The sequence below is a fragment of the Oryza brachyantha genome, chromosome 1 (assembly GCF_000231095.2).
Source record: "Oryza brachyantha chromosome 1, ObraRS2, whole genome shotgun sequence".
NCBI classification, from domain to species: Eukaryota; Viridiplantae; Streptophyta; class Magnoliopsida; order Poales; family Poaceae; genus Oryza; species Oryza brachyantha.
The window spans coordinates 3,620,070-3,644,666 of record NC_023163.2 but is presented as its reverse complement, the minus strand read 5'-3'; the positions used below and the strand labels follow the sequence as shown (position 1 = coordinate 3,644,666).

The following is a 24,597-nucleotide window of genomic DNA, read 5'->3' as shown; positions in this document are numbered from 1 at the left end:
ATTCAAATTTTGACTTATAGGTGTAATCATAAGCGGAAAAGATGATGACGTTAGCTGGTGCGATTAAGCTAGTGTGTTAGAGTATTACCATAGGAGGAGTGCTTCGTCCAAAAAAGAAACTTCACTTTTAAACTACATGACACTTATCAGTACATGACTAAAATACATCATTTACATTGAAATTTTAATATAATTGTTTACCATTTATATCAAACTCAAATATAATAATTACTTTAAAAATAAAATTTTATAAGATAAATAACAAGGGTTAAAAATAAAGTTTTTATAGGGTGCGGGGAGAGAGTACTAAACAAAGTGCAGTGGCACGTACTTGTTGCTTTGTAGGGTGTGTTAGTGCACACATGAATGCGGTTGTGGAGTAAGCATGGCCATGTGATGGGCAACAAACCCAACAGGACAAAGAGAGGATAAAGCCGGCCTGTTGATCTTTATCGCGATACGGCCAACGGGGAAGGAGGGGAAGAAAGGAAGGAACCGGCCAAACCTTGGGCTCCAAGCACCATGCCAGAACTTCCAACCACCACCTCCTCCTCCCCCATGCTTTGGAAAGGCGGGGTTGAGATAAGGTACAAGATATAATAGCAGACTATAAGCCAGAAGATATAATAGCAGGCTATAAGCCAACTATAAACATATTTTAAAAAGATTAGAGGAGAGAGAGAATAGATGTGGATTACTAATTTGTAGCTAGCTGCACATGAGCTCCAAGACAAAATGTGTATATGACACGTGGGACCATGTATTGATGTTTTGTAGGTAACTATTGTATGAATTGGCTATTAGATTGACTATAAATAAATTGGAGCCAGTAGTTGGCTATACTATTGAACTTGCTTAACGTGTCATAAAACACCGTACAAGTATATTAATGTCCAGTTGAATAAATTTACGACATATTTATAAGCGAAAAATATTTTATAACATATTTACAACATATTAATAGGCAAGTGAAAAATATTTTACGAATAACTTTTTTATATACGTGATTTTAACTATCTAAAAGTAAAAACTAAAAAATAAACTAGGATAAATAAATCTCAAAATCAACTTCAAAGTTAATATTAAAAATTTAAGATTTAGCTTATAAACATAAGCGAAGAAACAATAGTATCAGATAAGACCTATCCTATTTCATTTCATTTCTTAAAATAGAAGTAGGGTGAGATCGAACTAGGGTTTATACAAATAGTAAATATAACTATAACCTTTGTAGGGTGGCCTAGCCTAACTAGCCAGGAAGACCATAACTAAATATCAACTTATCCACTATTCTTTTATATAACACCTAAATCTTTTCGCTTATACATATGTATATAAGCTAAAATTTAAAATTTTAATCTTAAGTTTAAAGTTAATTTTAAATTTTTTTACCGAAGTTTATTTTCAGTCTTAGCTAATATGTATATAAAAATTTTATTTATAAATTATTTTTTTATTTATAAATATGCCGTTTGATTTTATTTCTATGGAAAAAATCAAACCATCACCTTTATAAAAATGACAATGACAGTAGCCACTACATACGACAATATCGGACGTATCCAATGCGCACGTCCAAAGTCGTCGAGCCTTTGGTCCACGAGCGATAGCGAGGTTGATTTTGGAGTGCAGACAATAAACTGCGTGTCCAATGGCCTCTCCATCCTGCCCACACAGTGTCCAGAGAGGCATGTTGTTCTGCTTCCATCACCATCACCCCCATAGAACGTGTTTCATCCGTCCCATGAAAACTACAGCCTTCTCCGTAAACGAATTTCTGAGAATTTTCAACTCTTTGTCTTATTTAAAATTTTTTATGATTAATATTTTTATTATTACTATATGATAAAACATGGATATATGAATAGTACTTTACATATGATTATTTTTTTTAATTTTTTAATAAATTTTTTAAATAAAATAAATAGTAAAACGCTCAACCTAGAAAACCCAGAAATTATTTTTTTTGGACGGAATAGTACGGACGAAGAAAAGTTTTCTAAGATGGTATTCCCTCCTAGGTTTAATTCTGATAGGACTGAAGGAGTACGTCATCTACGGACGAAATTTTATACTCATTGTTTGTCTTATAAGAAAAACAATGGCTTTAAAAAAACAAATAGAATATTTGCAAACATAAAACGATTCATGAATAAATTATGTACGTGTTATTATCGAATTAAAAGTAAAAGTTGCAAAATAAATTTTGATAATAAAATTAAATATAAATTTAAGTCTAAAAAAGTTTAATTTTACCACCTCCGTTTCATAATATAAGATTTTATAGTGTATCCTAAATTCATATAGATATCAATGAATCTAGACATATATATAAACAATATATATTGGTTAATAGATAAATCTAAATATAGCTAAAACGTCTTACATTATGAAACGGAGGGAGTAGTTTATAAACATGACGACCAACGAAAAGATAAGTCTCTTGCTTGCCGCATAAAGGAACATAAAAGTACAATCCGTACGTAGAGCACGGAGAACTCAAGCTATGGCGGATAACCACGAACAAAACCTGGTAAGATTCCCGTCTCCCAATCCGGAGGTCAATTAAGGCCGTTAAAGATCTTAGATTACATGAACATGTACAGTTTTTTGAACTGTTAAAAAAAAACTATATATCTGATCTAACAGAGCGATATTTTCCCACGTTATATTAGTTAGCTTATTCGCTTATATATCCCCTTAAAATAATGATCATAAAAGGTTAGCTGAAACAAAGTCGAAGACTAGGGTGACTTTCCTCCTAATTATGGCTAACCCCATCGCTTTTAAGTAAAGCAGCAGCAGAGAAGCACACTGTACGTGCACGATACTGGGAGTAGTAGAAACCTGCAGCGGCGGATGGATGGACGGATGGATCCGGTGCGGTGCGGTGGTCCACGCCGACCGGGTGCATGTACGCGCGAGACGCGGTGTCGCGCTTATCCGGACGGACGAGGCGTGGTTGGTTGGTTAGCCGGAGGAGGCAGGACGAGAGGTCGCGCGCCTACGGATTATTCATGCATGGATGGACGGACGGGCAGGAGGAGGGAAGGGCACCGTTAAACCTTTTTAAATCACTTGGGCGAAATTTTTCAAAACTAAACCTTCTGACCACGTCAGTAAGTATTGGTGGCGTGTCCTATTTCTCTATTCAATAAAATTGGCATATTGCTAGTTCGTTAAAAAAAAACATTGGTGACGTGACAAGACAACGCTGCCACACAGTCTGGTCGGCGTGGAATGGCATGGTAAGACACTGCCATGCTACCGATAATGGCGTGGCAAATCGTTTCGCCACGTTAATGTTGATGACGTAAACAAAAGGTTTATATGGTGAAAACATTTTCTGAGATCTAGTAATAAAATTATTTATTAAAAAGTTTTAAAATAAAAAGTTTCTGTCCTGGAAAGCAAAAGAAGATTCTGGAATCTGAGATCGGAGCAACTGAGCAAGCGCCAAGCAGGCAAGCAAAGAAAAAGGGTTTCTACAGTACTGAACGATACCTAGTGTAATGGTAACTTAAGCGGTCACATAGGTTGCATGATGCAAATCTAATGATCTAAAATCGATAAATGCAATTTATCCAATACATCACCAAATAATTACTACAACATAAGCATTTATCCGATACATCACCAAATAATTACTACTACATGTAACAATAACAGTAGCACTCGAACTTTAAACTTAAGGCCTATTCGGTTTGAACGATTTTTAAAGGGAAAATAAAAGAATTATACTATTTTCGCTAAAAATCCTATAAAATTTATGTAATCCGAAAAGTAACAAATTGAATGGATGAAATTACGTGCAGTCTTAAGCTGTAACTGCAGTTGGGACCGCGCATGATCTCAATCCCGAAACCATGGGTTTTCCTGCACGGGAACATGTCAGCCAGCCTTGGGTCTGAAGCTACAGGGACAGCCAGCAGGTGCATGCATGGGTCTGCAGGCAAAGATAGAAGAGAGCATGGGGATCGATCGAGGGGATAGATGTGCTGCAATGATGGGTACACACCCTAGGCAGGGAATGAGGGAGCAACCTAGGCAGGGAGCAAAGCAAAGCAAAGAAGGTGGCATCATCCCTTGCTTGCTGCTGCTGGCCACGCACGAAGGGGCCGTTTAGTTTTGGAAATTTTTTTGGGAGAAGTGTCACATCAAATGTTTGATCAGATGTCGGAAGGGTTTTTGGATACGAATGAAAAAACAAATTTTACAGCTAGCCAGAAAACCGCGAGACGAATTTTTTAAGCCTAATTAATCTATCATTAGCACATGTTGGTTACTGTAGCACTTATGGCTAAGCATGTACTAATTAGGTTCAAAAGATTTGTCTCAAGATTTCTTCTGTAACTATGTAATTAGTTTTTTGATTTATCTATCTTTAATGTTTTATTTAGATGTCCAAAGATTTAATGTGATGTTTTTTTTAAAAAAATTTGGAACTAAACAACGTCGAAACCGCAGGCTTGCAAAAAGCCAAAGGCGGAGCTAGCTAGCAGCTTTGGACAAATTCCTCTAGCTACTATCGGTGGCAGGGAGGTGGTGAGATCGAATGTCACGTGAGTGCAGCATCGGCGTCGTCGGGGATGGCGAGCCACACCGGAGAGAACCGATCGGCCAAGCAAGCAAGCACGTCAATCAACCGATCGAGACGAGAGATGGGATGTCATGCTGCTCCCCAGCGACCTGCACCTTATCTTCAACGGCCCGGTTTATGGCAGCATGATGTGGCCATTTAGGGCTGTTTAGTTCCAAAAATTTTTATCCAAAAACATCACATGAAATTTTTAAATACCTAAATAGAGTATTAAACGTAGATAAAACGAAAAACTAATTTTACATTTATGTGAGAAATCGTGAGACGAATCTTTTGAGCCTAATTAGTACGTGATTAGCCATAAATGCTACAGTAACCAATATGCGCTAATGACAGCTTAATTAGGTTTAAAAGATTCGTCTAATAGTTTTCAGACGGAATCTAAAATTTGTTTTGTAATTAGACTATGTTTAATATTTTAAATATGTATTTAAAATTTTGACGTGATGTTTTTCAAAATCTTTTTCAATCCAAACGAGGCCTTAAAAGCCGTGATGGAATGGAAGTGGAACCACATCCGCATTAATTCTCGTACTTGTAGCCCGGCCTTCTGAATGCACTGCTCATAGATGAGATGTGAAACAACCACGCCTATATGGAACGAATGGGCAAGAAGCTGGTTTAATAATTTTTTTGGTTTTGATAAGGATATGATGTTTTAAATCTATAATTGATCAAAATTTTATTAAATGACTATATGTTATCCCAATAATTTTAAACTGTATATATATTAAAAGATATTAATAAATATTTTTTAAAAATTATAGAAATAGAGCGGTAGGATTGATAGAAACAACGGAGGAGTAAAAGATTTTTAGCCAAAAGCGACGAGATGGATAGAGTGGATTCGGTCGATACTACTACTACTATGGAGCAGGACAGAGTGGCAGGCACTGTAGAGGCAGTGATGACGATGCACGGTCGCGGCGTCGGCGTCGGCGTCGTGTCGGGGCTCCGGGGGGTGGGTGGGACGTGGCCCCGCCGCTCACGCGAGCCGTACGTACCCACATCTCGTGATTAGCTAGCCCCTCCGGCCGCCGCGTGGAGCGCCGTCGTACCACCTCCACCCACCCAACCACGATTCCTTCCCCTCTCTCTCTCCTGACAGATCTCGATCGGACAGGCTCCCTCCCTGTGCCCCTCGCTGCGTCTGTACGTTCGCACTGTGAATGAGGATAAGATTTCGCACACGCGGTGCACTTGCCATCCTCGCGGTGCACTGTGATTCTGTGAAAGAGGATAAAGATTCACGACATCTAGGACATGCACCATGCAAATCAATCTCGTACAAAAAACAGATGTCAGTATGAAGCTACATATCTTACATAACACGATACTTTGGGTGGACCCATAAAATTTATTTTAATTCCCAGTCAACTCTCTCTCCTCTCCTGAGCTCTCTCATCTCTCTCCCTCCCGGTCGACGGAGCGAGCGGCGGCGGTGGCCGCCGACGGCGTGTCGGACGATGGGCGTATTGGGGCGGCGGCCGCGTCGGGACGGTGGATCTGGACGGCGAGCGAGAGGTAGTGCGTTGGGCCACGGCGGATTCGGCTGGCGGCGGATCCGGGCGACGGGCGGGCGATTGCTCATCGGACCATGGTGGATCCGACCGGTGGCGCGTCAGGACGGCGGCCGCATCCCTACGGTAGATCTGCACGGCGGGCGGGAGGCGGCGTGTCGGGCCACCGTTCCCTCGACAAGGAATGTGCGCCCTGGCTGGGACACAGTCCACGCTGACCTGGTGATCTAACTCCTACGTGGTGAGCTAGAGCTCCTCGCCATATAGAAGTACTGTGCATGCCCTTAGTTCCCAAAAACTTTTGTAAAAAAATCACATTGAATCTTTGGACACCTAAATAAAGCATTAAATATACATGAATATTAAAACTAATTACACAGTTATGAAAAATCGTGAAACGAATCTTTTGAGCCTAATTAGTCCATGATTAGTCATAAGTGCTACAGTACCAACATGTGTTAATGACGAATTAATTAGACTCAAAAGATTCGTCTCGTGATTTTCATGCGGAATCTGTAATTTATTTTGTAATTAGAGTTCATTTAATACTTCAAATGTGTAACCGTACGTGTCGATGTGACCTCTATCCCAAAAATTTTCCCAACTAAACGGCACCTTAGCAGCTGTTTTTCGGGCCTGGACGACGATGGAAGGTCAAACCCCGCTATCCCATCAGAACTCCCAGAGAGTTCACTAAGGTTCTTTTAATTCACATGAATGAAAAAACGGAGAAATAGGAAAAACACAGAGTTCTGACAGGAATGTACGTGTAAAATAGATGATTGCAAAACCCACGAAAAATATAGGAATGACTGTTTTATTGGACCACAGAAAAAACGTAGGAATTTGAGGGGACCTTAGGCCTCCTTTGATTCAAAGAAAATTCATAGGAATTTTAGAGGATTTTATTCCTATAGGATTTTTTCCTACCAAGCTCTTTGAATCAAAGTAATGAACCCTATGAAATCCTATAAAATTTCTATGAAATGTCTCTTCCTATGCAAGTTTTGGAGAAAATTTAACAAGAGGTTGAACCTCATGGGAAAAAAAAAATCCTTTGAGTCTAATCAAACGGTCATACTGACATTTTGTTCGTGTTTTGCAATCATCTTTTTTAAATTTGCATTTCTGTCAGAATCCTATGTTGTTCTTATTTTTCCTTTTTCTATTCATGTGATTCAAATGATCCCTTAGAGTCATGAGAAGAAGAAACACGAGGTGTTTATTTTCCTGTAGAACCTCATGTTTATTTTTCTCCAAAATCTCTATAGGATTACGCAATCTATAGAAATTTGAAAGGAAAGAGTACGATGTCACCCTTTATTTCAATGTTTCTTAAAATTTTTTCCATAGGATTAAAATACTCTACACTTCCTATGTTTTTTTTCAAAAAAATCCAAGCGGCTAAGTTTATCTACAATTTTTTAAAGTCATGATTAAGAGAAATGGTAATATTATAACAATATTCTTATTCTTAGTATTATTTGATAGATCAGTCACAGCCTGTTCTGGCCGCTCTAGCTGAACCTCGACGCCAGGTCGCCGTCGGTGCACGCAATCAACACTGACCAGAGCGATAAAGTAGTAGTACCGTGGGCTACGGGTCTCTGCTTGCTTGGCCGTTACCAAAATTTGGAGGCGTGTGTGAGCGGTGTCTCCCTTTTCCGGGCCAGATACATGCCGTTTCAGCCCCCCACAGTCGCACGTCCTCGTCGCTGATCTCGCACCGATTAATTGTCTGCCTATGCTCTACTGTGGTGCGACGTGCGCCTTCTTCTTTGATCGCAATAGACGACACAATTGAGCAGAGACGAGCAAATTAGGCCTTGTTTAGTTTCCAAATTTTTTTTAAAGCATCGTATCGAATTTTTGATACCTAAATAAAACATTAAACATAGATAAATCAAAAAACTAATTGTATAGTTATAGAAGAAATCTTGAGACGAATCTTTTGGACCTAATTAGTCCATGATTAGCCATAAGTACCACCGTAACCAACATGTTCTAATGACGGATTAATTAGGCTCAAAAGATTCGTCTCGCGGTTTCTAGGCTAGCCATAAAATTCGTTTTTTCATTCGTAGCCAAAAAACTCTTCCGACATCCGGTCAAACATTTAACGTGATACTTCTTTCAAAAATTGAATTCAGTAAACCAAGTCGCAATTGTGGCACATAGCACCTCCACAGTCAAACAACAATAATATGACTATTACTCTCTCTATTTCATAATGTAAGATGTCTGACTTTTTTTTATAATGTTTGATCATTTGTCTTATTTAAAAAATTATGAATATATCATTTATTTTGTTTGTGACTTACTTTATTATCGAAGAAACTTTAAGCACGACTTATCATTTTTTATATTTGTACTAAATTTTTTAATAAGATGAATGGCCAAACGTTAAAAGAAAAAGTCAAACATCTTATATTACGAAACGGAGACAGTAGTTTATATGTTTTACGATACAAGATGGTGTAGTTACGTATATAGATAAATATATATTTTAACATATATGTCTAGCATCTTTATGAATTTTTCTTCGCTGCTACTAGGGTTGCATTTATTTTTTTCCACACCATGAAATATATTTAGGACATAGTATATGCTACTACTAGGGTTGCATTTCTTTTTTCCTGATCTTTACGTTTATACATTTCGAACTATTAACAACATAATTTTACAAGTAAATTCTAAACATAAATTTATCGTCTCACTTACTAAATTACTCCATCCGTCTCAAAACAAATCAATTTTTCAGTTTTTAGATGTAATGCTTAATTCTTTATCTAATTAAAAAAATTACAATTAATAATTTTATTTTTATTAGATGCTAAAACATGAAATCAAATGCTAAAAAAACCGAAAAGTTGGTTTTTTTTGGACGAAAGAAGTAAGATTTTAAATTTTATAACAGTTACTTTCATCTATACACTAAAAAGTAAAAAAAAAATCCTTTTGTCAATTCATCTGTGGTCTGTGGACACAGCCGGTCGCTCGGTCGTACCCAACGGCGGACCGTACGTGTCTGTCGCGACGCGTGAAGGCGAGACCAGCAACTGGACGGGAGAAACGATAACCACAAGGGCATCGAGAGGCGTGGAGGATGGATGCAACGATGCATCCGTCGCTCTCGGCTGTGCGCTTCGCCACTGTCACGTACGGTACGGACCCATCGCGATGACACCCAACTTGTGCGTCAGGCTGTTCAAGTTCCCAAATTTTTTTTCTAAAAACATCACATTAAATTTTTAGATACCTAAATACAGAATAAACGTAGATAAACCAAAAAACTAATTGCACAGTTATGAAAAAAAATCTTGAGACGAATCTTTTGAGCCTAATTAGCCCATGATTAGCCATAAGTGCTAAAGTAACCAATATGTGCTAATGACGGATTAATTAGGCTCAAAAGACTCATCTCGCAGTTTCTAGGCTAGCCGTAAATTTCGTTTTTTTATTCGTGTCCAAAAACCCCTTCCGACATCCGGTCAAACATTTGACGTGACACTTCTCCCAAAAATTTTTTCAGTCTAGACACGTTTTCGATCTCTGCCAAATACAAAATCGCTAGAGAGATCAACAGCACCCGGATTCAGGAGGAAGACGTCTACAAAAAAAAAATGAAAATTCTTCTGGATGAATTTGTCCGTAGACCATGGACTTTTTTCCTCAACGTGGAAAAGGCGTCGAGTACAATCTCTTCCCCAGGCAAGAGGTAAAACAGAGCGGAACTTAGGTTGTGTGTTTTTTCTGGCTGAATATAAAGGGTAAAAGATTATTTGTTTTATAGTTGTTTAATAGGTAATAAATAAAATTAATTACTAAAAATTGATAATTATGTTTTATTAATGAGAGATAATTAACCTCTATATAAAAAAAATCTTGAGAAAACATCGTTTAATAATCAAGAAACATGAACTGTTGAAGTGTAAAGTAAAAATATGTATTTTATGAAAAGAGTTATACAAATAATGTTTTAGTGGAAGTGTGGAACGCCGGCGTAGTTTACGAGCGTGCATGTTTAATCCACTTCCATTACTTAAAACTGAATCAGGGGTAAACCAAATAAAATACTGTTTGACGTCTAAGATCTTGATATGAAGCTAATGATAAGTTAATAACAATGTAAAAGGCTAAAAGATGTATTAGGAAAGTAGCACTACAGTTTAGTTAAACCTTTTTTCAGAACATTTATACTTTATAGTTGAATCGCTTAGGATATTACTATTTTCACCCTAAGCAAGAGCCGAACGTTTTTCACTTCTCCACTAAGTTAAGCACCCTTGAGAGAAAAGGGATCGATCATTGGCTTTGGTTAGTCACTTGTACAGCAAATACCGTATTGTTAACGTTTGGCAGCGCAGCAATTCTATTCACAGAAAACCGACAAAAAAAAAAAAGAAGAAGGTAAAATCGAACGGGGCCACCTCTTGTTCGGCGTTTCGTTCTCTGGTCATAGCCGGCTAGCCTAGCCGCAGCCGGGGTCCGGCTGCGTAGCGCGCCCCCAGTCTCCAACGGCGTGGCTTGTGCGGTTGCGCATGCGCGGGGCGCGTGACTACGTGTGGCGCGCGGCGTGGACACCCCTGCGTACGTGGCGCAGCCGCGGGAGTCGCCGGACGACGCATCATAGTTGCCCACCCCGGCCGTATTGCCCCCCCTACGTGGCCTCCCTCTCCGTAAATCCCCGTGTTGTTGCAAATCTCCCCTCCAAAACGATCTCCCTCCACTTTCACCTCACCTGGCTCCATATTCGGAAAAGGATCAGGCTAATATACAAAACTGCAAATCCGCAGGTAGGGCTATACCCCGAAACAAACAGGACGATAGTTTGGCATTCGAAACATTATATTTATAATTAAAAAATAATTTAAAAAATAGAAGTTTTTATATACGTGTATAACCATTTTAAAATAATAAAGACTACAATTTAAACTAGTATGAATAATAAAATAAAAGTTAAGTTAAAAGTATAATTCAATCTTATAAACAGAAACGTAAGCGCCGAGATAAGGCTCGAACAAGATCAGCAGGACGGTGTCACGGTAAAACCACCCCAATCTCCGGTGAACCAATCGGCCAATCCGCGGCCAGCGGGGCCCCACAAGGATGTACACGCGCAAGCGTCCAAACAGCGCCACCCCCAGTCGCTACCCAAGGTTTCTAGAACCTACAGGAAACCACACCTCAACCTGACCGAACGGACCCCAAATCCGTAGGGCACCCTCCCCCCGCCGCGACGTGTCCTTCCCCCCGCGTCGCCCTTCCTCCACCTCGCCCCCCGCATGCCTGACACCCTCCTCCCCCTCCCCCTCCCGGCACGCGTCCCCCCTCCCATTTTCTCCCACACCGCACCACCCACCTCTCACTGCGCCTGGGCCCGCGACACGGTGGGCCACGCGTGTCAGTGTGTGGCGCGCCCGTGCCCACTGGGTGTGTCCGTTACCGGCTGCATGGTACGACCCCCTCCGTCCGCGGAACCCTGGTTGGGGATGGGTAACCACGGTTAGAGGTTATCCCGAGGCGGTGTGGACCGTGGTTAAGCGGAGCAGTTTATAAACCGGCACCGCTTCGGCTTCTCTCGTCGTCCTCACCAACGCGCACCGCTCGCTCCAGTGCGTCTCTCCATACGCCCAGTCCACGAGATCTCCCGTAGTCCATCCACAGAGGGGAGCCGCCCGAGGGTTGTAGCCCGGCGACGGCCATGATGATGATGGGGGAAGGCGTCAGTGGCGTCCCGCCGTGGTCTCACCTCCCGGTGAGCGGCGTTGATGTTCTTGGCGGAGGGGGAGGTGGTGCGGGAGGGGGAGATGAGATGACGCCGTACCTGATCGCCGCGCTGCGGGAGTACCTGCCGTCGAACGACGTCGGCGTGGGGGCTGACGACGAGGAGGAGGCGGCCGCGATGGCGGCCGCGGTCGACGCGTACGCGTGCGACGAGTTCCGGATGTACGAGTTCAAGGTGCGGCGGTGCGCGCGGGGCCGGAGCCATGACTGGACCGAGTGCCCCTTCGCGCACCCCGGCGAGAAGGCGCGCCGCCGCGATCCACGCAAGTACCACTACTCCGGCACCGCGTGCCCGGACTTCCGCAAGGGGGGATGCAAGCGCGGCGACGCCTGCGAGTACGCCCACGGCGTGTTCGAGTGCTGGCTCCACCCGGCGCGCTACCGCACCCAGCCGTGCAAGGACGGGACCGCCTGCCGCCGCCGCGTCTGCTTCTTCGCCCACACCCCGGACCAGCTCCGCGTCCTCCCGGCGCAGCAGTCCAGCCCGAGGAGCGTGGCGTCCTCCCCGCTGGCGGAGTCCTACGACGGCTCGCCGCTCCGGCGCCAGGCGTTCGAGAGCTACCTCACCAAGACCATCATGTCCTCGTCTCCGACCAGCACCCTCATGTCTCCGCCCAAGTCGCCACCGTCGGAGTCCCCGCCATTGTCGCCGGACGGGGCCGCGGCCATCCGTCGCGGATCTTGGCCCGGCGTTGGGTCGCCGGTCAACGACGTCCTGGCTTCGTTCCGCCAGCTCCGCCTCAGCAAGGTGAAGTCATCGCCGTCCGGCGGGTGGAGCTACCCCGCGTCGTCCACCGCCTACGGGTCACCCAAGGCCGCCACCGGTCTCTACAGCCTCCCCACCACCCCGCTGGCTTCCTCGGCAGCGGTGGCCACCGCCTCCAGCTTCATGGCCAACCTGGAGCCCATCGACATGGGGCTCATCGGCGAGGAGGAGCCAGTGCAGAGGGTGGAGTCCGGAAGAGCCCTCCGTGAGAAGGTGTTCGAGAGGCTGAGCCGGGACGGTGCCGTCTCCGGCGGCGCCGGCGCCACCACCGCAACCGCCGGAGTTGGCCCCGACGTTGCGTGGGTGTCGGACCTCATCAACTGATGCTTCATGTCGCTATTGGAAGCTCCCTTTTGTGAGTAGCAAGGATGCCATAGAGAAGGTGGCGGTAAGAAGAAAATGATGGCACAACAACAAAAAAAATCCTCATTTTCTTTTGCGATTTCAAGTCAGTTTCTACTAATCCCTGTACATATCTATCTCCCATGTGAATATTCATCATGCTTGGTGGGAGGGAGGCAGGTTGGGTGGAAGGAAGAATGGTGGATTTGTTTTGGGGTTCTTGAGGTAGTAGAAAAATTACCCAAAAATATTAGGTGAAAAGATGTGTAGGAGAAACGGTGGTTTCAGTGTCTGCTGTGCATAGGGTGCGGAGGTGAAGGAAGCATGGAAGGAGGAAGATGGTGATGGCCATGGCGGAAGTTGGCCGGATTGCGGCCGCCATCGCCGGCGGCCCTGCCTATTTCAGTGATTACTGGGGTTAATTCTAGTTTGGCGTTGTTAGTCAGTCGTCGTCGTCAGTCGGTTCGTTGCATCATCGACTAGCTGCTGATGAAGATCGATTTCAGCCCCCGTCTTGTTGATTTCCCCACTCATTTTGTTGATGTAATATTTTGTTTCTAAGACTCTCCCCCAACAGCATATTTAGCATATTTTGTACCTTAGCTTAAATCTGAAAATCTTCCGCTGACTCATCTACCTATGGTGATGAAGCCCCCCAATGTATTGTAATCACCTTGCTCCAAGTAAATGATCCAATAATATTATGTTATTATCTGTTCATTACTACTTCCCTCGATCCAACAATATCATGTATATATGTCGATATCTGTCTATCCCATCTGTTCGTTTTTGCAAAGGTATTATTATCTCTGTAACGTGCGTGTGTGGTGGTGGCTGGAGTTCTGGAAACTGAGCGTGCAGCGCAACCTACCGCGACCGTGACCGGCGAGAGCGCGACGGCGGCGGAGTCGCCGGCGGGTCGTTGTCTTTGGTGGAGGAGATGAAAGGGGGGGCAAGATTACCACGGCGCCTGCACATGCTGCTGAGCTACACTACATGTAGTTTGTAAACTTCACATCATCACGAAATCAAGAAAAAATATAAACTTTACATCATCGAAAAGAAAGTAATGTAGTTTCTATAAACTAAACTTCGCATCTATAAACTTCGCATCGCATCATCAAGAAATTTCGTATCATCAAGAAATTAATTTAGTTTTTATAAACTTCACATCATACAATAAACTTTCAGAAATTTCGTATCATCAAGAAATTAATTTAGTTTTATAAACTTCACGTCATAAAAATAATAATGTAGTTTCTATAAACTTCAATAAATAAGATATTAAGAAAGAAGATATTAAGATATTAGTATTAGACACTACTTTTTTAATGCAAACTCTACTATACTATTTCGTACTTTAATTTAATTTAATGCTACTTATCTCACATGATATTTTGAAACTACTCTTCTAATACAAATACCACTATTCTATCTGACTTATCTCACGTGATATCTCGAATAATACAAACACCACTATTCTATACTTCAATTTAATGCTACTTTATCTCACGTAATATCTCAAATGTTGTATAGTTTTGTTTTCTTTCTTCATTTATTCACTTAATATATTATCTTTTATCATAGATAACAACTTAATTATTATTATGGACATCATTGGTTAGAAAAGCACTAATATCAGCTTTATTCGAGTGTGTAGTACAACCGGTAGCGTCTGCTTTGCCTTTTTGGGCACATACCCAACCTGGCCGCCGCTGTTCTTTCCCCCTCCCCCGTCCGTACGGCCGCCGCGATCGATCTTCGCCGCCGGCGACTGGTCGCCGGAGAGGAAGGCGCGGTGCGGCCGGCGGTGGGGGAAATATCCCGAGCCTGTCCGGTTCCCACGAGACACCGTCTTTTTTGTTTCGTCTCGTATACTACTTTTTTTCTCTCTCTCTCTCTTTTACTTTATTCTTTTTTTTTCTTTTCTGATGGGCATGTCCAGTCCTTTTCGACCCTTGCTGTTTACGTCACGACCTCGCACAGTCGGTCGCAGTTGCTCTACAGTGTGCGCAGAAAAAGGAAAAAGGATGGCCCCGTACAGAAGTGTGTATATATACAGTAGTGAAAATAGCTGGAGTACTGCACCGTGAGTGAAGAAAATCTGGCGGATTTTGCCGTGAAATGGTCGAATTTTTTGGAGATGTGGGTGTGTGCTGCCAAAGTTTTGTGGCGGGGAGAGCTTTGCCGCTTCATGCCCGACAAAGCAAGGAGAAAACGAGGGGGACTCTGCGATGGGTAGACTCTACACTCTAGTGCCTGCTGTACTCCATACAGCAGTACATTCCAAAATGGTGCTGCTGCGCTCTTTGAGAGCAAGAGCTGTAAAAATTACGTATAAAAACATATACAATAGGATGTATTAAATTTTGTCATAAAATCTAAATATCTACCGTCTCCGATCTGAAAAAGGTTTATTTTTCATTTTTTAATATAATATTTTGACATTTCATCTTGTATGAAATTTTTTTACGATTACTATTTGTATGGTTACTAAATGATAAAATATGAATAGTACTTATACGTGGCTAATTTTTATAAATTTTTAAATAAAACGGATTATCAAACTTTAGACACGTATATAAAAAATGAGGTTATTACGAGACAAAGGCAATACTAACTCCTTCCCATAATAACATTATTTTTCGATTTATGTGTCTAATGCTTTAACTATTCGTTTTATTTAAAAAATTTATAAAAAACTTAAAAATTTAGTTACGCATAAAATACTATTTATATTTTATTATTTAGTAATAATAAAAATATTAATATAAAAAATTTTCAAATAAAATAAAGAGTTAAAATATTATATCTAAAATCAAAAATAAACTTATTTAGAGACCGAGGTATATATTTTAGAAGCGAAGGCACGGAGCAGTTCGACGTTATCCATTCCACACACACATGCATGGAACGACTTCCTCAGCACGTCGCCGCCACGTGACACGAATGATGGCCAACGGCCTGGCCAGCATTCGCCGCCACCGGAAGACTCGGTCGATCGCTGGTTGGTTTCCGCCGCTGCCTGCCGGAAGCACGTACGGGACTTGGTTAGATCATCTCAACCGCTTATCTAAATTTAATCATCTATATCTTTATTTGGATGATCATTTAAAACACTTTTATCCTTCATATTCCTTTGTACTCCAGCAGATCATCTATATATATGACATCATCTATATCTATTTAAAGGATTGGAGAGAATATCTAAATATATAGTTTCTCTTCTAAAATAGATGATCTGCTAGAACTTAATTTTTACTTTTTATCCTTTATTTTTAGGATGGAGAATGGGATGAATAAGCCTCTTAGGTTAGGTGCCGCTGATATAAGATCTAATTCTAACACCTTAATTTATTTATGTTCATTAAGCACCCGGGTAAGGTACGGTACGGACCCGATTGGCTAATCGACAACGCAGCAACTTGCACAAATATCTTGCCCGATTTGCACACCTCACGGATCGACCAGCCGATGGAAATATCTTTTGGCCCAAATGGTGATATGTCGCTACACTTTTGGATATTTCCTTCCTACCTTATATTGGTCCTATCTTTTCACAGCTATATGTTTGAAAGTTAAAAATAAATAAATCTAAATGTAGAGTTTGATTTTTGGGTTTCTTCGTTGTATATTTTTAGTTTTGATTTTAGATCGATATATATATATAAGTTTTATTATTAATTTGTTTTATATTTATAAATATGTCATATTGATTTTTTGTCTTAAAAAGCCAAAACAATTACCACGTAGCACGGGCAGCCGGTGTGGGAGGAGATGATCAGCGGCGGATGGAACGGTGATGGTCATGCATGTATGGTGGTCACGGAGCTCGGTTGCCAGATCTGATTAGACTTTTACTGGATAATCTAGGGCAGTTTGTAAAAAAATAATTGGTTAATTTATGGCGGAGCTCCCGCGGTAGAAAATGAATTTTTAAAGATATTAATCTGCATAATTTTATTGTAACGACGGAGGTGAGTGAGCCGAGAAAAACAAAAGAATTAACTAAAAGATTGTGTCCATCGGCTTCTAACAACCCATCTGACACGACGAGACTTGGGAGTACTCGACCACCAAACGCTTCTATACTGTCCAAAACTTGCTCACAGGTTATAACATCAAAAGAAAAAATACGTAGTTTTTTTATACAAGTCAGAGCCTCTAATAACTTGTAATAATTATACTTACTTATATGTATTTGATGTAGAGTACAAGACGATAGCAATCTCCTCTTCTTCTATCCTTTCTAACTATAACTATATAAAGCAATGAATTTACGGTGTGATTGTGTTGTGATTTTTTTCTGATCTCCTCCTACAACACTAAAATTATACTTATGCTTATAAAATATTTTTTTATTTAAATAGAATTTGAAACATTATTTAGGCAATACAACTGAGAAGATTGATTTGTATCCATATTGAACCCCACAATTTTTTTTCTCAGCCGATTATGGTTTTCCTTCTCTACTATACGCCTGAAATCCGCGTGTTGGCGCCGATTTGAAGGTGCGATTGCAACAGAATTTAAAGAAATACGGTGCGTGGGCATCCGTCGAAATGCAAATTCCAAATTCGCTCTGGTTGATCATCCAAAACAGAGTTTGGACCGTCCACAGGCTAGAGGGCTAGCAATGGCGAACCATCACATATATGGCATGCTGCAGGTTTTCTAAAATAATCTGAAACTCCATCGACAATTGTTCTTAGCTACAACTTGAAATAGTGAGAATGGATGGATATGCTCTCGTGCTATCCACTCCCGAAACAGACCGAAGATGAGATCTACATGCTACTAGCAACAACCGTTAGATCGAGTTAAGATTTAGTGTTATAGTATTTGTCATAATAATAAATAGTATTTCAAAATTAATGCTGCTACAGTTGTATTCCTCTGCAACCTGACCCCACTAATAATCCTATTCCGCTGTGAGATTTGGAAGCAGAGAAACTCGAGAGTTTCTAGGCAACCCCCACAATGAACATCCTGGCTAGAATCAAACAATAAGCAATGAAAAATAATCTATAAATAAAATTTATATATATATATATATATATATATATATATATATATGCACGCTTAGTTATCTAAAAGTTAAAACTAAAAAATAAACCACAATGAACAAATATTAAAATTAATTTTAAATTTAAGGTTAAATGTTTAAATTTAGGCTTGTAAGCATACTTAAGAAAAATAAAGGGTGCAAAACTCTGGTATTACCGGGGGGAAAGTACCAAATGTGCTGCTAGTGTAGTTTCTCTGGCTCCCGGCCTGAGGTGACCGTAACTCCTAAATGTGTAAATGCACTTGGTTTTCTAGTTTTTTTTCTACGTAGGGTGGACCATATCACATTTGCAGAGTAGATTTTTAAATTTATAAAAAATAAATTTTATTGTTTATATCATAAAATAACTATAACAAAAATCAGATAATTTGTATCTTTATCTTAAAGAAACACAACCAAAAACAGAGGACGGTAAGGTAGGTGTGAGGCCAAAAATATCTGGACTGGGGGTGGTACCACCACACCATGGCCGTCTATGTGCAGCGCATGCGTTCCTTCATTTGCTTTGTCTTGGATATGCTCGAGGGGCAGGCAGCCGGAGATCATCGTCTCCCGTGGATAAGGCTGACCGGCCGGACAGCAATGGACGCTACCCGTGTACGCACAAGTTGTCAAGACGGCCCATGCATGCATACACATGCACGCACGTGACGTTCGTACGTTTACTGTACGGAAACCGTATTTGTAACCGCCCCCAATACAGATATACTCTCTCTAAAAAACCAATTCTTCAGTTTTTTCCCGGCTTTTGACCATCCGTCTTATTTAAAATTTTTTTAAAAAATAAGAAAAAATTAGTCATACGTAAAATACTATTCATGATTTATCATCTAATAAAAACAAAAATATCAATCACAAAAAAATTTTAAATAAGACGAAGAGTTAAAGATTGTAGGCAAAAAGTGAAAGATTGGTTTATTTTGGGACGAAGGGAGTACGTCACTATAAAAACTATTTTTATATAGAAATTAGTAGTGCTTCCGTCGTACCCAGTTGAAATAGGCTGATGCTCATTGACAGTTGGATAAGGCTCCGCGCTACAACCATAAGATTCTAGCCGGTTTATCCCCTTAAAACCCTCTCTTGCCTTCTTTATTTTCTTTGACTTTTATATTTATATTTGACTATATATCTTATTTAATATATATATATATATTATTAATTACTTTGTTATGATTTGATTGGTTACTGTAGATATTTTAAATATGACTTATAATTTTATATATTTCGATAAAAAATATTGAATGAGACGATATTAAGTTAAAACTATTATGTGTACACTGACAATTAAATTTGTTATACCTTGTAAAAGTCGAATGTAAAAGCATATCTAAGGATATCTCGTATTAATCTATCTTATTATTCTTTTAATATTTTTAAAAAGCTATTTAGTTGATAGGCAAGAAGATAGTGGATATATCTACTTGAGTGATTAAAATACTTTCACGTATATATATATGTCACGTTTGCTTTTGCATCCATCATGTATCTACTACTCCTCTATCCCTGTATATATACAGGTATGTACGTACGTACGTACCCAGGATGTGCCAGAGTTGATGATAAGAAAAATTTGGGACGTGTATACATATATTTTTAGGTGGTGCGGCGATACAACGGCGAGGGATGGGAGTACCAGCGGCCGGCGTGAGTGCGCCGCGTTGACGAAACTGAGACAAATAGTAACGTACTCCCTCCCATTTTCTTATCTAAAGCTGTTCATTATGGTTTCAACATTCGATCTTATTCGATATATATATATATAATTATTTATTTTATTATGATTTATTTTATATTAAATATGCTTTAAACATAATTTATAAATTTATATGAAATTTTCAAATAAGATGAATGGTCAAATGTTAACTGGATCAAATAAAAAAAATTGAGATGTACATTGCCAAATCGGTGTTTCGCTCCAAACGGAGGACGGTGCGCTACAGCGCTAGGTCGGGCGACCAATAGAACGGTGCTGGGTTGCGTGGAGTGGTCATTTAGGCTTTGTTCTTGTGAAATATAAAAGATGGTTAATTTGGTTTTGTGACAACTACTACTCCGTTAAATAATAAGTCTAGCTCTATAATTCAGATTTAGACTATGGCCATTGTTAAGATTTTGAAAAATCTTATATATGAAGTTGTTTAAAAAAATCATATTATTCTATTTTATAATTTTTGATAACTAATAATTAATTAATCATGTACTAATTTATTACCACGTTTTCCTTGGTCGAATATCTTGCCTCCTACCGAACACAGCCTATATGGTTATATTTCTTATGAGACATACTCGTACGTAGTATTTGAAAGCTTAAACGATAACATTAATTACTATAATTATGAAAATCTATTTTAGAAAGGTAAGATAATAAATTTGTATATATAAAATTTTCACAAATAAAACCATTTATGAATTCAAAAAACATACGGATAAAATCTGTTTTGAAGCTGATTTTGAGTTTTTTCCCATCATCATCGTTATGCTCATGCTTTAGACCAAAATTTAATTTTCAAAACATAAATATCGAGTTATTTTGAGATTCTTTTATCATACATTTTTTGTCTTTAGATTGCTTAAATACATGTATTAGTCTATAAATTATTTTTAATTCTCAACAAACCGCTTTGTTTATGATTATTATCATATCAAAAAGATGAGGCTGGGTTCTGTGTGGCCGTGACAGAAACGGGTCAGGTGGTACAGGACAAAGCAGCGAGATCAGCCAGCCGGCGGACTTGTGCAAACAATGAAACAAATGTGACACAACGGCCACAAGTATACAGGTTTTCACCTAGCTGTGACATCTCCATGCGATCCAATAAATTGGCTGCGTTCAAAACGTCTTTTATAACAATATATATATATATATATATATATGAAGGCATGCCAATCCGTTTGAATTTTGCTGTACTAATTTTATTGCCTCGGCTGAGCATTTTTCTTGAGAAGATCATTAACGAAATCTTCAGAAACAATTGGCCTGCCGATCTGGAATGTTCAGAGCGTGGTTTACCAGTATTTTTCTTTTGTCTTGAAAGAAAACCAATTCGTAGGAGTAAATTTCTGTATGGAAAAAGAAATCTGTCCGGAAGTTTCACCTGAGCACATGAATCCAACCAGAACGGACACACGCAAGCTTCGATGCTCCTTGTTTTGCTGACCCTAGCCCATCTATCAAATCAAATGGCCTTTCGCTGTACTGCACGCATGAGAATGCACCCCGAAAGAGGAGTCCACAGTCTTTGCTTTTTATCTAAGTTTTTTTTAATTTTAAACTTAGAGTTGTTTTAAGCTTTAGATTATTAAGAATATGTCATTATGAATAAAAATTTTATGCATATTTCAAGTGATAGAAAGTCTGTAAAATAAAATTCAGAAAAAAACTTAAAATCAATCTTTTAATTTAAAGCTAAAAAAAATTAAATTTTAGTATAATCCTAAGCATAAACCAAAGCACACAATGTGCACATCCTAGGCTAGAAAAAAAAAACACTCCCAAATATGGCGCTCTGCTTTCCGTCACTGGAGCACGTCACTTGTACATTGACATGAAAAGACGCCATACTCGTTCCAAAATAAAGTTGTTAGGTGACATAAACTTGTAAATGCTTATTATGATAAATGAATTTGATTAGTGCGTGTGAATCAAGTCCAAAATAATATATTATGGTAAATCATGCTGAGCTAAAGTTGATTAGGACGTCACATGCACATAAGGAACATGAGGAATGTCATATGTGCAAATATCATTTATGTATGCTTTGTATTTATTTTATTTTTCTATTGTTTTCTATGTATTTTATACTCTCATTTATATCTTATAAATCATTTATTTATACATAAATTACTTAGTCTATGTTTGATTGAGCATGTGCATATTTATGCGAGCCCACCTATAAATTTAATCATATTCTAACTTAGTGAAATTAGATATTCTAACTTAGTGAAATTAGACATAGTATGTTTTTTGGCTTTAGTTTGCACGCAAGTTTGTGCACTGAAACGGACGATTTACAGGTTTACGTACTAAATTGCACCCACTCACAAGTTCATGCATCGGTAGCGCAATTTACTCATAAAGTTATATATGATAAACTTCTGTTTCACTATATATTTGACGTTCTGGCTATGCCTTAATTTATCTATTAATTAATATTATATATATATATTTATTTATTTTAGTTAATGACAGAAGGTCTTATACCCTCGTCTTTTCGCTGTTGCGTATATGATTATAGAGCTTTCTCTTTTGCTTATAAGTCAAAATTTAAATTTTAAATTTTTAGTTTAGTGTTGATTTTGAGGATTTTTATAGTTTACGTTTCAACGTCGGCTTCGCTATGATCATGTATATAAAGTTTTTATTCGTAAATTATTTTCCATTTACAAAAATACCATTTAACTTTTTCTAAAAAAGTAAAAAGATGACCTCTTTTATATCGTGAAATAAAGGTATTACCTTTTATTGTATAATAAAGTTGTGTCTTCACTTACCTCTCCATCTTGGGGAGAAAGAGGCATATTTTTAATTTTATTTAAAAATTTAAAAAACTAGGGCAGTTTTTTCTTCCTTCATTGTTGGCCTCGGCCAGCGCATCCGTGTGTTGGGCTGTGATTAAATGCGTTTTCAGGTAGGCAAGGCCCATAATTAACTTTCTTGGGCCCGATGCAGCTCGGGCTCTAGTAGGCCTTCCAGTCTCTCTCGTGCCTCGAGCCGCGGGTCAGGTACATGGCCAAAAGGGTGGGCCGGGCCGGGCTGGTATATCCTGCAACACAGAGCACGACGGATGCTTTGGCCCAGGAAACAGCCCAAGAATGTTATGGGCCGTGTGAAGGTGGCCTGTAAGATTGGTCCTGAAAAATTAGAAGATATAGCGGGTTGGAAAAAGTTCATTAGAGGTCCCTAAACTTGAAGCTGAGTTTGTTTTTCGTCTCTTAACCGCAATAGCAGAAATGTGTACCCCTAAACTCACAGAATTCGGTCAAAAAAGTCACTCGACAGTATTGACCTGTTTTTTAACCAGTTTTATTTTTTTAGTGTTTTCTCTCTCCTCCCTCTCCCTTCCTAACTTCTCTCGACGCGTTGTACACGTTGAGCAGCGTGGTGTGGTCGCCGACGTTGCCGGCGTGGAACACCCGCTGCGTGGCGTCCGCGTGGACCTGCTTGTCCTTGGGCCAGTAGAAGACGACGTTGCCCGCGGACAAATCGTGAGATAAATACATCGATTAATTAGGCTCAAAAGATTTGTCTTGTGGTTTCCAGTTAAGTTATAAAATTCGTTTTGTTATTCGCTTCTGAAAACTATTTCTGACATCCAATCAAATATTGTTTAACGTGATACGTAAATATTTTCTTTTCATGAACTAAACACCCCTGACAACAGTTGCCTTCAGGACAGAACCAACCACGAGCAGAGAAATGACTGGACAATTTCGTGGGCCCACCACCAGTCAGATGGACCGAAAGCGGACACGGCCCAAATGTCAAGGCAAAAAAACAGTAATAATCCCCTAAAAAGGAGGTCTCCTTTCACCAATCGAGCCCGACCACAAGCCGCGGGCCCCACCCGGGGATCTGATATGGGCCGTCCATTTGTTGGCCGCGAGCTTCTCGCTGTGGGCCCACCAGGTCTCTCCTCTGTTTGCATAAGAGCAGTACACCCTATTAAGTTGCCTATAAACATATTTTAAAAATATAAGAGACTATAAATATATTTTAAGAAGGTAAGAGATAAGAGAGAAGAAAGATGAGCTACAAATTTATAGCCAACTGCACGTGGACTCTAAGACAGCGTGTGTAATGACATATGAAACATAGTTGTATATGTTTGTAGCTAGCTATTATATAAATGAAAACAGATCATTGCTTTGCCCTGACCAAAGTCACCTTTTGCCTCTTGAAGATCACACGAGCCTGTGGTGATTATATCCACCCGGAGACTTATATCTCTTAGTGTGAATCACATTAGCATTGGCCCTAATCATGGCCTCCAGAAATGCAAATATCTTTCTTGCATGGATGGGATTCTCAGTCATTTGATTGTCCCGGAACTGGGTACTATTACTCGTGGTCTTCACGTTAATTCAATGCATTAGTGTTTTTTGCGATTTAAAAGTCAAGACTGAAAAATAAATTATAATAAAAAAATTTAAATCAACTATTTGTAATTAAAAATTTAAATTTTGGCTTATATATATAAGCAGAAGCGAAAATATGGTGGTGTCAGTCATTTAGCTTATAACAACTGTAAGCGAAATAACATATTAGCAAATAAATAATGATTTATGGATAAACATATTCATATTTTCTTATCGTTTTAAAAACAAATGATATACAATAAATCTACTTTAAGATTATGTTATAAAATTTAAATTCTCACATATAAGCATAAATAAACGGCAAACGATAATAAAGGGTACAGTAAGCATATCTTTTAGGAAAAACATGAGTACTGTACATAACTTTTAATAAAAATCTTTTTGTGGGAAGTACGGCGTGATCATTACGATCTGG

At 39.6% G+C, this 24,597-nt stretch overlaps 1 protein-coding gene across 1 annotated transcript; it reads left to right on the top strand.

The window, feature by feature from the left end:
- Positions 1-11,717: 11,717 nt before the first annotated feature.
- Positions 11,718-13,735, top strand: LOC102700657 (zinc finger CCCH domain-containing protein 2). Its single transcript, XM_015832769.2, has one exon. The coding sequence runs from the start codon at positions 11,825-11,827 to the stop codon at positions 12,995-12,997; it is 1,173 nt and encodes a 390-aa protein (XP_015688255.2). The 5' UTR covers positions 11,718-11,824; the 3' UTR covers positions 12,998-13,735.
- Positions 13,736-24,597: the final 10,862 nt, after the last annotated feature.